Here is a 12,867-nt window from a genome sequence, read left to right as displayed (position 1 = left end):
GTGCGGGGGTGGTGGCTGTAGCTAATCTAATGGCAGCGGTGGTGGGGGAGGAGGAGGGAGTGATTGGGTGCGACGCGAGTGCAGAGGGGATCATGATCAATCATTCTGTGAAGCTTCAATGAACAGGCACGTTTGGACTCATTGCAGGAGAAACAGTGATCTGCCATAGCTAGAAAGGTTCAAATTGAAGTCGGATCTTAGGGCCAATTCAATCCAAAAGCAATCATCTTACATTTGTTAAAACTTGTATAATATTTTTTTTTTGCCTTTTAGATTAGGGTGATTCTAGTTGGACCTCCAAATATCAAATTTGGAGGTCCAACTAGAATCACCCTTTAGATTATTTCTTGCGCATGCATCTTTTGAGTTCCCCAGAGTATGATTTCCACCAGCGAACCATGAAATCCTTCCATTGAGAAAGTGTTACGTCCCGAACCCAAATTCACCCGTTTACTAGTCATTTGGACGGTAAACGACCTTTACTTTCACTTTTACTTTCGGTTTAGTACTTTTAGTGGCCCTAAAAGTCGACTTTTTGTTCGGGTCAAAATTTGAGAAAATGTTCTTCATGGAAGTTGTAGGGGACGTTAAACCGAGCGCGTGGATATGTGGTACGTAAAAATCGGAGCTCGTATGCGAAAGTTATAAGCGAAATAGTAAAGTTACTGTTCATGGTTACTGTTCATGGTAAGTTTCTATAAATAGCCAATTTACTGTGGTAAGTTTCCATTTTGGAAACTTACCGGCTTTTCTCTCTCCTCTCCCCCGACCCTTTCTCCTCTTCGGCCCGATTTCTTCTTCCTCCGGTTTCTTCCTTCTCCGGCCGACCCACGACGGAATCCGGGCACCGGCAGGCTCGCCTCCTCTTCCTTGTCACGCCTGGGGTGGTGTTTTGCGGTGGCTCGACCGGTGGAGCTCGGAATTGAGCCGTGAAGTCCACTGTAGCAATTGGAGAGTTTCGTCGATTTCCGGCGATTCCGGCCGTTTCCAGCCACGAAATTGGCATCGAAGGTTCGGTTTTCATCACTGATCATTTCCCCTATGGCCTTGTGTCACGATTTGTTGTGTAGATGTCGAATTGATGAATTGAAATTTTAGGGTTCTTGAGGAATTTCTGGGCTTGTGTTCACCGGCCGAACTGGAGCTCTTTCAGGTAAAATTGGCACTTGTTGTAGTTGAATGAATGGTTGAGTGTGTTGAGTAGATGCTACTGTCCAAATTTGGTGGCCATCGGAGGTGGTGGCCGCCGGCGCGTGGGGCCCACGCGCCGCCACTGTTGGTGGCGCGTGGAGGTGTGTTGAGCAGTGATTTAATTCCAGTTTTTAGTCCATTAAATTGTATATATGTTGTAGAGCTTGTATATGAAGTTTGGTGAATTTTGGAGGAGTTTGGAATTGTTTGTGATTTTTCGAAGTTCGGTGTTTTGTGATGGAATTGTTGGAAATCCGGCCGTCGGATTTTCCTCGTTTTCGTTGTGGAATATGTTGATTGAGGAATTGGTGTTGTGGAAGAGATTTGGGTTGAATTTGAGAAGTAGTGAAGATAGGGATTTTCGGGTTTCGTTTAGGTTCGTAATTATTTATTCGAATTGTCGTTTATGGAAATGTACTTGCGTACAGGACGTTGTTGCGAGCTATGGCTAGATGAAGGAACTCGTTTGTGTGGTCGCCAATAGTACTGTGAGTGGACGTTTGTTTTTGAATATTGATGCATGCATTTATTTTTCGAATTAATGTTTTATTAGTTACCATATTATTTTAGTTTCGGATACGATTTCGGTTTTGGAATATTACTTGGATTTTCCATCATGATTTTTGGAACGTGAGTTTTATTCGCTCGGATTTGAACTTGTGATTTAAGTGATTTTCGACGAATTATTTTCCGAGGTGATTTCCGGAAATTTATAATACATTTCTTTTCGTCAATATTGAGAATTTTGAATATTTTTCGAAATGGGATTTCGATGGAATTTGGCATTTGGAATGTCTTGTTGATGATTTCAGATTTGGTTTATGATTTCGAGAATATTTTTGGCGTGCGGGGTCACGTCATTGGCATATGTATTTTCTCGTGAGACATGGGGAAGCCTTATAGATTTACTGGATTTTAATGGTTTTTACCCGCCATACCTGGGTCGTCATATTTATTGCTAGCTAGCCTATTAGTACTCCTCCCTGCTTACTATGTGTTTGTGGGTGAGTAAGAGCAGAGCATGGGATGCTCCAGAGTGTGGGACACTCCGACCCGAGCCTGGGAGGCTCCCTTCTTGTATGGTGATAACTTCTTCCCCATACTTTTTCGTGACTTGACTAGCGGGGCTAGTCCGTTATTTTCGTAACCAGCGGGGCTGGTATGTTTTCACAAGAATTGTGGATTTCGATGTTATCGTAACCAGCGGGGCTGGTCTTATTTTCTTGAGAAACGAGATTTCGGTTTACGATACATGATTTTCGAATGTTTTGACTAGCGAGGCTAGTCGGTTTATCGTTTTGAAATCCTTGGATTTAAAGCTAAATGTGTTTTTCTTAAATGTTGCATGCATCGTGTTTTTAAAAGGAATAAGTGTGGGAAAGTATGAAATCCTTTTTCTTTTAAATTGTTTATTTTTGTCCACTCACTCTAACGTTTTTCGTGTACTTTTCCCTGGGCCCTTCGGTTTCAAATGCCCAGTTTGCAGGCGCTATTAGTTGAGGTCGTGCGTACATGGTTCGAGGCATAGTTGATGAATTGCTTCCGCACTTCTTTGTTTGGCTCTGACCTATCGTGGGTTACTGTTTTGGGTAGTCCACTTTAGTGATGACTCGACCAGTTCCCGGTAGAGTTATCTCTAAGGTGGGCCCCGCAGGGCCACCTCGGATTTCAGGGCGAAATTCGGGGCGGGTCCTGTCAGAAAGCATCACGGTCATATGTGTTAGCATTGTAACAATACTGTGCCCTCTCCAAATGTCTAAATATTATATCATCCTCTCGTTGAATCAAAGAGTGTCAAATACCGTCTAGATACCCTTTTCTTCCCTGAATATCTATATGAAAACATATATAAGGCACAGTGTCAGAATACTTAACCAACTGGGAATTCACCTGAAAAGTGGTAATATTTCAAAGGCATCCAAAAGTTGAATTATATTAGTAAATTAAATCCCTTAAGGAATACTGCTCCACAACATTGTTGTAATCTATCTGAAACATCAATTTTATAAGCTAAAGTTAGGTCATTGGTTATCCAGGGAGTGCACGTTATACAGATATAATTAAGTACCAAATCTCCTTGCACCCAATTTGCATCCTCTTTCACACAGCACTATCTTTTTCTTAGATAGTTTGCTAATATTGTTATTATTAATTTATCGAATCTGTGCATGCCTCATTCTCAAATCTCAATAGTTCAGAGTAATTTAGAGGAAGAACAACAACAGTGGTATCCAGCATTGCAGATGAGCCTAAGCAGTAATAACGTAACACACAAACCATGAATGTCAAACAATCTAACAAATCATTGATCGATACACATAAAATTTTAAATACCCGATGAGATGGATGGAGAAGAAGAAGCTTGCAGGGCCATAGCAGCATTTAAGGGTCTGTTTTCGTCCTAGATTGGATGGAACTCTATGGATGGAGGTTTGTAAAAATGGTATTGGAGACCAAATAGGAAATGGGTCTCTGTGCCTTCTTCTCTTCGCTCTCTCCCTTCTTCCCATGTTCTTTTCGCTCTCTCTTTTTGTTTCTCTCTGGTGTTGATTGTCGAGCAAACAACCTGACGGTGTCATTTGGGCAAAAGACAGCTGATCCAGAATTGGGTCTTAAAACACAACAAAAACCAACCAAGCATAAAAATACAAAACCTAGAAGAGACTGAAAAAACACGAATTAAAACCCAAAAAAGCCAGGTGCTTCATATCAATACCCAGATTCCTCTTCTTCTTCTTCCCGTCCCCCTCTTCTCTCTCCGATCAGTCTCGTGATGTGAATTTCCCTCTTCTTCTTTCTTCCTCTTGGTGGCTGCAATTGTTCTATCACTCACTCTCTATCTGTACCCCTCTCTCACTCTTCTTTTTGTGCAGGTCAAAGAAGTAGGTTGTCCTTGTCCGGAGTAAACACGCAGTAGAAGAAAGAAGAAACCAATGGAAGCACCTAGTATACCTAGGTCAATGGCAGCCTGAAATTGTGGGGGAAAAGCAAGGGCAAATCGCCTTTTCCACCCCTTATGAACAGTGTAACAGTAAACCGAGCTTTCATATATTGTATAATATATAATTTGTATCTATTTAAGGTTAGAAACTCTAGTATGGTATCAAAGCAAAGAACAAAGAATTATGTTGAATAACAATAGGATAATTTTTGTTTGGTTGGTAGATAAACGTCAATAGTCAATATGATATAATGTGGTGTGGTTAGGTTGATCATTCTTTAATCAGCAAGAAGCAAATTTATATGAGATGTGCACTAACCCTAATGCTTTTTTTCCGAAACGAGTTCGAATATACTTTTGATATCAGAGGATATCGAAGAGCCTCCAATGAAGTTGAGAATGGAGCCTCAACCTTCACCCGGTTAAGGAGGGCTTTTTAGAATCCTCGATCTTGCTCTAGTTCCTTTTGACCCGTCTTTGCTACTGTCCTCATTAACCGGAAGTTAAACATCATAGGTCCACGTACGTGATAGCAAGAACAAGAGCCTGAAGATTACAATGGAAGATCGTCGCTGAAAGACATCACCTGAAGAAAAAGATCGAAGAGGAGGGGAGGGTAAGACCTCTTAGGATCCCTAATACGTCACTTGGTCTCTCTGGTTGGTTTCAGCCATTTAAAACTTTGACTGGTGAGCTGGGTCTTCAGAGCGGGGACATGTTAATTTGTTAGGGTGGTTTTAAGTTTTTTCTTATTTTCTAAATCTTATTTTTGGTGCTGTTTCATAATATATGTAAGGATTGAGCATGATGTTATGGAGTTTATTTGTCTTGTTTGTCCTACTTTTTTCATGGTATAACCTGGAGTTTATGGAGTGCGAATTGCGAGTAACTTGCTCTAATAAAAATATATGGATAATACATTTAGTCAACTTTCTAATATTAGTCCTTTTCTTCCAGATTAAATGGGTAAAACCATCCTCCACTAATCGAGCTATAATCATGGTCTCCCATAGAATTGTTGCTCTTGTACTAATCTTCTATCGATCTCAGAAGAGTTCATGGGTTTTCTTCTGCACCAAGAAGCTTTTTATGGGTTTGGGGAACTGAGTTTGAGGCGTTATTCTCAATATCATAAGGGTGCTAGATACAAATTAGTGATTTCTCAATAATCTGATTTTGAGGAAACATCTGCATGTTTCCTATGATCTGGTTGATTAGATAATTGTTACAAAATTTTTGTTCCGAGTTAAGGATTGTGCTTTACTAACGTACAACTGATGCATTGCGTCAATAACTTTGGATGAAAACGCTCATGATTACAACTGTTTAAGGAGTTGATTGGCGGAACCATGTTCCTGGACCAGTTCAAAAGGCAGGCCTCTCATTTTTTACAAGAGAGATACAAAACTGCTAGGCTGACATTCACCGATGTTACTCCTGCCGAACTGTAAGTCTTTGTACGTATAAAATTTGTTATTTTGAAGATTCTACTATGTTGATCGATCAGTATGGCATATCAGACTGGTTTTTAACTTTCATTTTCACTTTCCTTTAGGGTTAGATTGTTTTTAACGTACCGTTATGTCTAGTCTGCATGCCATACCGATTGTTTTCTTTTGGTCATTCATATTGATCTTTTTCTTATCATACTAAAGAAACTCGTCGTTCTCCAAAAACACGAGTGCGTGTATTTGTACGTATAACTATACTCCTGCATTCTGGAGTAGGATCTCAAGGAATCATAGATGTCACCAACCATGATCAAATTCCAATGCTTAACACTCGACCTTCAATTAAATTATCTCGATATAGTATTTTACTTGTTGTAATTAATCCTTGAAAAACCATAGGAATATAGGATTTTAATGCAATGGCTGGTTCTCATGAACTCTCGTTGTCAGTGGTGATACAGAAAACATAACTGTTTTGAGTACTCATAATATCTGTGCTTAATTTGTGTAATGTTATCAACAATATAACTTAACATTTTGGATGTCATGAAGGTGGGCTGAGGAGGCAACAAATGGTGAACCATGTAGCCCTGATGCCAAGACAATGACTAAAATAGCTGCTGCCTCCTTTGAGATGGAGGACTATTGGAGAATAGTTGACATCCTTCACAGAAAGTAGTCTTTTATTAGCCAATTAATTTTTTTTTACTCCACCACAAATTTCAGGATGCTATAGTTTATCTTTTGTATATATAGAAGGTTAATGTATACACAAAATGTAGGTTATATAACATTGATTGGAAAGAATGGAGGCAATCCTACAAAGCATTGGTACTTCTGGAGTTTTTATTAACACATGGCCCTGAAGACTTTGCTGAAGAATTTCAAGGTGACAGTGAAGTCATCCAAGAGCTGGGATCATTTAAGTACATTGATGACAAAGGGTAATTATTGTTAGTTTGTTCGTTTCTAGATATCTAATATAGTAGTATATCATGTTGCACTCTCAATGAGGATCATACTCTTGACATTTAGACATGCATGATTCTTCTTAATCAAGGGTTTTGAACAATTCACATTCCATCTGGCAACCTAACATGTATGACGGATTGTTTGGCAAGAGAACAGAACATACATTATATTCCGTCTGAATAAAAGATTTTTCCTATTTGTTGTAATTGATTTTTCTTTCTCTTGATAGATTCAATTGGGGTTCTAGCATGCAAAAGAAATCGGACCAAATACTAATCCTTCTAAGAGGGGGGCCGACGCTGAGAGAAGCACGTTTCAAAGCTCTCAAATTAACAAATGAAATCCAAGGCTTTAGAGGTTCAGTGTCTTCTCCTTCACCCTCAACTCCTTCCTCTGCCTACTCTGAAACACCAAGAGCTTCATCCTTTAGTTCATTTTCTACCACAAGTTCTGTATGGAATGAATTGAACAATGAGCTTAGCAAATTTCATCAACCATCGACAACTAAATCAGAAGCCATGGAAAGCTATTCACAGGGTGGACTGCGAGACACTGATGATGATCATGATCATTACAAGAATACTAGCAATTTCCCCGCACCAAGTGAGAGTAGGGAAGGATCACACCTTTGGAATTGCCCTCCAATTGAAGAAAAAGGTTCATTACTTGAATCCGAAGAAGAAGACGATGAGGATGATGACAAATATTATGAGAAGGCGGATGGTATTTTAACTGGAATTTACTCTAAGCTGGTTAACCTTAGTCCTACAAGAGGAAATGGACCTCATGGTAATATTAGGTTTAGGAGTGTTTCTGATGTGGGGAGGGAGCTGAGGAAGAAAAAGCTTGATCGCCAATCTTCGTTTTGGTACTGAAGAAGAGACATGAAAGAAAGTTTGTAATTGTATAGATGATCTTATATTTTGAATTTGTTATTATCGCAGATTCGCAGACTTAGAACCTATAGGAATCTTAACCAATGTCACTTGAGCTGAAGCTTTTGGAGAAAATTTTGTATAATTAAGTGTTACCTATATGCATGACAACTTTGGTCAAATTATGCAAGGATGATCTCAACTCTCAAGTAGATTCCTCTATTGACATATCAAGTTACTAGTACATTGTGGTTCCTCTAGTATTACTAGTTACTCTTCAAATTAAAATCTGTCAATGTCATTTTTCCTTGACATTAATAGATGGAGAAAACCAAAAGGAAAGCGCAGCGGCTGAATGGAAATGTTCATTGTGTACATTAACAGTAGTTTAAGTACAACATATATACAACCTAAACCACAGAAATACTGAACTACCCTAACTAGATTTAGCTTATTTCTCTAACATTTCTAGTATAAAAGGTAAAACTTGAGTACCAGAAGACCTTACTACAGTTCCAACTTGCAATGATACACCTTGGCTAGGAGAAAATCAAACTCATAATTTGGTGAGCAGGCAAAACACCAGTACATTTGTTTCACTGCTGTGAGTCTGTGACATTCCTATGTGGGCAATCATTATGTACCCAAAATTGAGTATGGATGGTTTAATTTCATAAAGAAGAGATTCAGAGTTTTTCGCTATGTGTGTCTCCTTTTTTGCTTATGGGTAGTTGTTGTGCCTTTGTGAAAGCACTCCATCTGAGAACCTTAACTGAACCACTTGATGTGTACAAAGCATGTTAATCCCCATCCTTTGGAAAAAAACTTGCTTTCTTAGAAATGCCTATAGAACTAAGCAGGTGCAACTAGACGTAGTCAAAGTACAATTCAGCTTTGCTTATAAGGTTTCCTTTGGTTTGTATTGTAAATGCATCTATACCTAGTCAGTAGAAACTATTGGATTGACATAATATATATGCTCACCATTCCCAAATTGGTGTTGTGTTAAACAGCGACAAGTGTGGCCCGTGGCCCACAATTGTACTGATATTGTCCCAACTTATCAATCTATTAGGTGTTGGGTTTTAGGTACAATTGGGTGAGAGTCACCCACTTATAAGTTATATTTTATTTGTCACTTTTTCAATGTGAGATTTTTTCTCTCCAAAACGCCTCCTCACGTGCAACCTAGCTCTAGGTATGCATGTGGAATTAATTGACAAACCCAATTCCACATTGGAAATCAGGTCACAAGTCCCACATTAGAGACTTAACCAATCACATAATGAGTGAACCCAAATCCAGGTCCATGATGGCAACGTAATTGAAGAGCGACCCGCTCTGATATCATGTTAAACAGCGACAAGTGTGGCCCGTGGCCCACAATTGTACCGATATTGTCCCAACATAACCACCTGTTAGGTGTTGAGTTTTAATCACAAAAGACCTCGGTACAATAGAGTGAGAGTCACTCTTTGAGAACACACACTTAATCATAAAGAATATGTCCACCCAAAGCTTCTAATAATACAGAAGATGACAGAAGGTGGGTGAAGTAGGCCAACCTTGCACTTACAATTATTCATGGTAGAAGTGTGGAACAGACTGAGACTCAGAAAACTCATACCTAATATTGAAGACCAGTTGGATCCTCTACTTTCCTTCACCACATCAATTAGGTTTATCACCAAGTCAAAACAATTGCAGCTCCATTTATAGGTTTCAGTAACAAAGAAAAACTAACAGAAACCAACTGCATGTAACAGTCTTCAAACTGTTCAAAATCCCAAGAGCAAGTTTGGTATGGGCCTTTTGGCTCAAGTTCTGTCAGCAGTCAAAGTCAAATTTGTCAAAATATGATTAAGGTGGGAGTAGTTAAATCGTTGAAACAATACAAGACAGAGAAAATCCAAAAAGGACCAAGCAAGTTCAAACAAAATGGGTTGGTCTTGGACTCATTCAATTGTCTTTACAATGGTTGATTCAGCTTTCCAGAATATTTTTTTTCTCTCTCTATTTTCTTCGGATAGAAGGAATATGATCTTCATGAACACTATGTTTTGGATTGGAGAACAGTAGATAAATTTACAATTATAAACTCTAACACCTAATTGTACCATTGTTGATTAGATTAGCATATTAGAAATTTCTTCGGGTCCATTCAAAGACTTTAGAAAAGGGGGATAGACTCCCCTCAAGAAAAAAAGAAAAGAAAAGAAAAAGGGGATAGGCCAAATTTGTAAGACTTGTAATGTACTCATATATAAGGATATTCTTCAGTGGACTTTTTTCTTAATACAAACACAAAGTAATTGTATATAGTCTTCTAAGAGATTAATATAAATCAAGGAAGCCAGAAATTACAAATAATAATAATAATAATAAAGATGATAATAAATAACTTCTACAATATGGAATTAAGTCTCAAATTTGAATGTACATATACTATATCCTTCCGTACAACCAGAGCGAGAAACCCTAGGGTTTAGCAGAGGGCGGCGGTGGAAGTCTTTTCCGATTGCTGTCTGATCAAGCAACAGCGAGGTTCCTCGTCGTGGGTCGTGGAAACACAGGTGACCGGTGAGTCTGGAAAGGGAGCGAGTTCCGATTGAGAAGTTGTTTCAATCGGTGGTATCTTCGAACTCTGCTTGGTCTCGACGTCGATTGTGTCGGGAGGTGCGTTGGGAGCGTCGGCGCCGCGTTGGGTTGGCGTTTCCTGGGTTTGGATCTTGGCTTCCCGGATTGCGAGGTGGAAATCGAGGTTGAGGCGCAAGGCATAGCAGATCGGCGTCGAGGTCACGTGGGCTTGTGGTGTTTCTGATTACCGGTGCAGATCCGGGTCGCCGGCTTTGGCCAACGTTAGCTGATCAACGCTGGCAGAGGGGCGGCTGATGGGGTGGAAGGGAAGGCCGCCGGATACCATGGCGGCGAGGACGAGGGGATGGCAAAAGAGAAAGGCTTCTGCTCACTCTGCTCGGGGTTGGGCCTGAGCTTCTGGGCCTGGGTTCAATCTTGGGTTGATGGGCTCTATGTTTTGGGCCGGTAGGGAGGGTGTCTTGCCACCCTCATTGATCACTTAGTAATGGGAGTGGCCCTGGCCTAAGAGGTGGACATTCTTGGGCATTTGGGCTGGCATATAGTCCATGACCAATCATTTGCGGATCAAGACTGCTAAGGGATTTGGTAATTATCTGGAATAAGATTGGCATTTTTTCAAGCGGCTTATGGATAAGGAATTGCTCCTATTTGTTTGCTAGGAAGTGGCTCTCTGTTGGTACCGCAATTGCGCGCCTGGCTAATGGGGAGGCTAGGCTAGTCAATGATTTTGCCCTAGAAGACACGAAGTTGTTCTTTGTTTATGAGTTCGCTTACAAAGCGGGCTCAAAATTGACTTGTAATGAGTTTACATTGCTTAGATAGGAGCGTGGTAGTTACCCCGCCATTTTTCTGTCTTTAAGTGTATGTTAGACTCTGGCTTTTCGACTGGTCATCTAATGCAATGAACCTTTGTTTCAAAAAAAAAAAAAAAATACTATATCCTTCCGTAATTTTCATATAATCTGTAATCATCATGTTCATTGATATTCAAGAGTTTTGGAATTAACTTTCATTGCCTGCATGCATGTTCACCATCTCTCTCTCAATCTCAATTAGAGAAAACATAATACATGATTTTTCATATATGTTAGTCATGTTCACATATTCAATCAATTTTGTGCTCAGTTATGCTCAACTGCATGTCGTTGGATATAAATCCAACAATGGATAAAAGTTAAGAAAATATGTAAATTCTAACTATCTCATTATTCTCCACATTGTGATATGAATCCAACAACAGCCGATCGAGCACATAATTCATTGAGTAAAAAGTGAACAAGATTCATATATGTATGCACTCACTATAACATGTCAAAAATCAATGGTTATATTCCAATGGAGACAATTCACCTAATATAGTGGCTTTCTCCCTTATCCAATTCTTGATTTGATTTGGTAAGACATTTTATCATTAATTCCCAAGATTCCTTCTTCATCAGTCATGATTAAATATACACCATCACCTCCCATCACCTCTCCCCCTAATTTCTTGAATGATTCGTCTCCACATTCTCTTGTATGAATATTTCTTCTAATGACATATATATACCTCTAAGTATAATACGTGCTTTGCACCAAACTAGTCAATGCTGGATTGGCTTATTTATAATCCAGCTTCTTAAATACCTGAAGAAATAGGCACGGTCTTACCGTGGGACAATTAATCCTTTTTTAATTTCGATGAATTGACTATCTGTAATCGTTTTAATATTTCAATATGAATTGACTATCATCAAATACTTTTCTTCAGATTCAAGCATGATAGTTATTACTTGACCATAGCTATTTATTTATAACTTAAAATATATAGAGGCCCCTCCCTCTTCTTCAACTCAAAAGACTCGTGGCCTTTGAGGCAAATGTAGCCAAATGATCACATACACAACTACAACGTTTAGGAATAAAATGAAAAGCTCAAAAGCTTTGAGCCAAAATCTTTGATTACTTAAGAGTGGCCACCTTTTACACCTTCATAACTCCAATCATAAACAATTTGTTGAATAATTAGTCTCAAATAAGATTAGCTATTGTTGTTGTTGTTGTGTGCAAATAAACACGTACCTCTAAACTAATAGTTCGTGATAAAAAGATTTGTAACTCATATATGATTTGTTACTGCACGTAGCATTATTCTAATGGACTAATTTTGGTCAACCTCAAAAGTAATCGATCAAAATTTGGTATGAGACCTTATAAGGAAAAAGTTTTGCATCGATGGATTTCTCAATTTTGGTATTAGTTTTACAGTTACACCTTTTTTTTTTTTTTTAATTTTATAAAGAGGATCAAAATATTTCACTCCTACCCCCATGGTGACTCGAACTCAGGACCTGGATCTTAGGTAGTGGATGCTATAACTACTGAGTTAACGCCCATCGTCTTACAGTTACAGCTTACCATATCTAAAAACAATGAGGTATTGTCCTTGATATATGGAAACTCTTAATTAATAGTATCTCTATTCCTTTTTTTTTTTTGAATAAAGGGCTGGTGCGGAGACTTGTATTCTAACAAGCACCAACTAGCAAAGAGTGCAATAGCTACTCCATTTGCTTTAACATAGCAGTGACATAGCGGAAAGAAAACTCGATATGTACCCCGTGTACAACATAGCATAATTACCTGCTTTAGCATAGCTTTCCTCCTACGTTGTCGGTGAAAAGTAAATCCGACGACACTTAGTCTCACCCGGCCACTAGGCGGTAGCGCCCATTTGACAAAACAAAGAAGTCGCCGCCGACCTAGAGCAGACAAGGCACGTAGAGTGCATACCCAGACACAAAGCCCGATTAGGCCTACACAATATATGTAGGATTTTATTGGTTGCATAAAACACATC

At 39.1% G+C, this 12,867-nt stretch overlaps 1 protein-coding gene across 1 annotated transcript; it reads left to right on the top strand.

Annotated features, from left to right (window-relative positions):
- Nucleotides 1-5,188: 5,188 nt before the first annotated feature.
- On the top strand, nucleotides 5,189-7,640 carry LOC133712345 (epsin-3). The gene is made up of 4 exons (XM_062138454.1): nucleotides 5,189-5,579; nucleotides 6,136-6,258; nucleotides 6,366-6,527; nucleotides 6,785-7,640. The coding sequence occupies exons 1-4, from the start codon at nucleotides 5,482-5,484 to the stop codon at nucleotides 7,428-7,430; spliced, it is 1,029 nt and encodes a 342-aa protein (XP_061994438.1). The 5' UTR covers nucleotides 5,189-5,481; the 3' UTR covers nucleotides 7,431-7,640.
- Nucleotides 7,641-12,867: the final 5,227 nt, after the last annotated feature.

This window comes from Rosa rugosa, chromosome 5 (genome assembly GCF_958449725.1).
Source record: "Rosa rugosa chromosome 5, drRosRugo1.1, whole genome shotgun sequence".
Taxonomy (NCBI): Eukaryota; Viridiplantae; Streptophyta; class Magnoliopsida; order Rosales; family Rosaceae; genus Rosa; species Rosa rugosa.
Note: the sequence above shows the minus strand (reverse complement) of the source record. Positions and strands in the feature narration are given on the sequence as shown.

Bases quoted from the DNA above. Each gene is read 5' to 3' on its own strand.
- LOC133712345 (XM_062138454.1), top strand. From the start codon at position 5,482: ATGTTCCTGGACCAGTTCAAAAGGCAGGCCTCTCATTTTTTACAAGAG. The intron at 6,259-6,365 runs GTAGTCTTTTAT...CACAAAATGTAG, and splicing joins GTTGACATCCTTCACAGAAA to GTTATATAACATTGATTGGA. The intron at 6,528-6,784 runs GTAATTATTGTT...TTCTCTTGATAG, and splicing joins AAGTACATTGATGACAAAGG to ATTCAATTGGGGTTCTAGCA.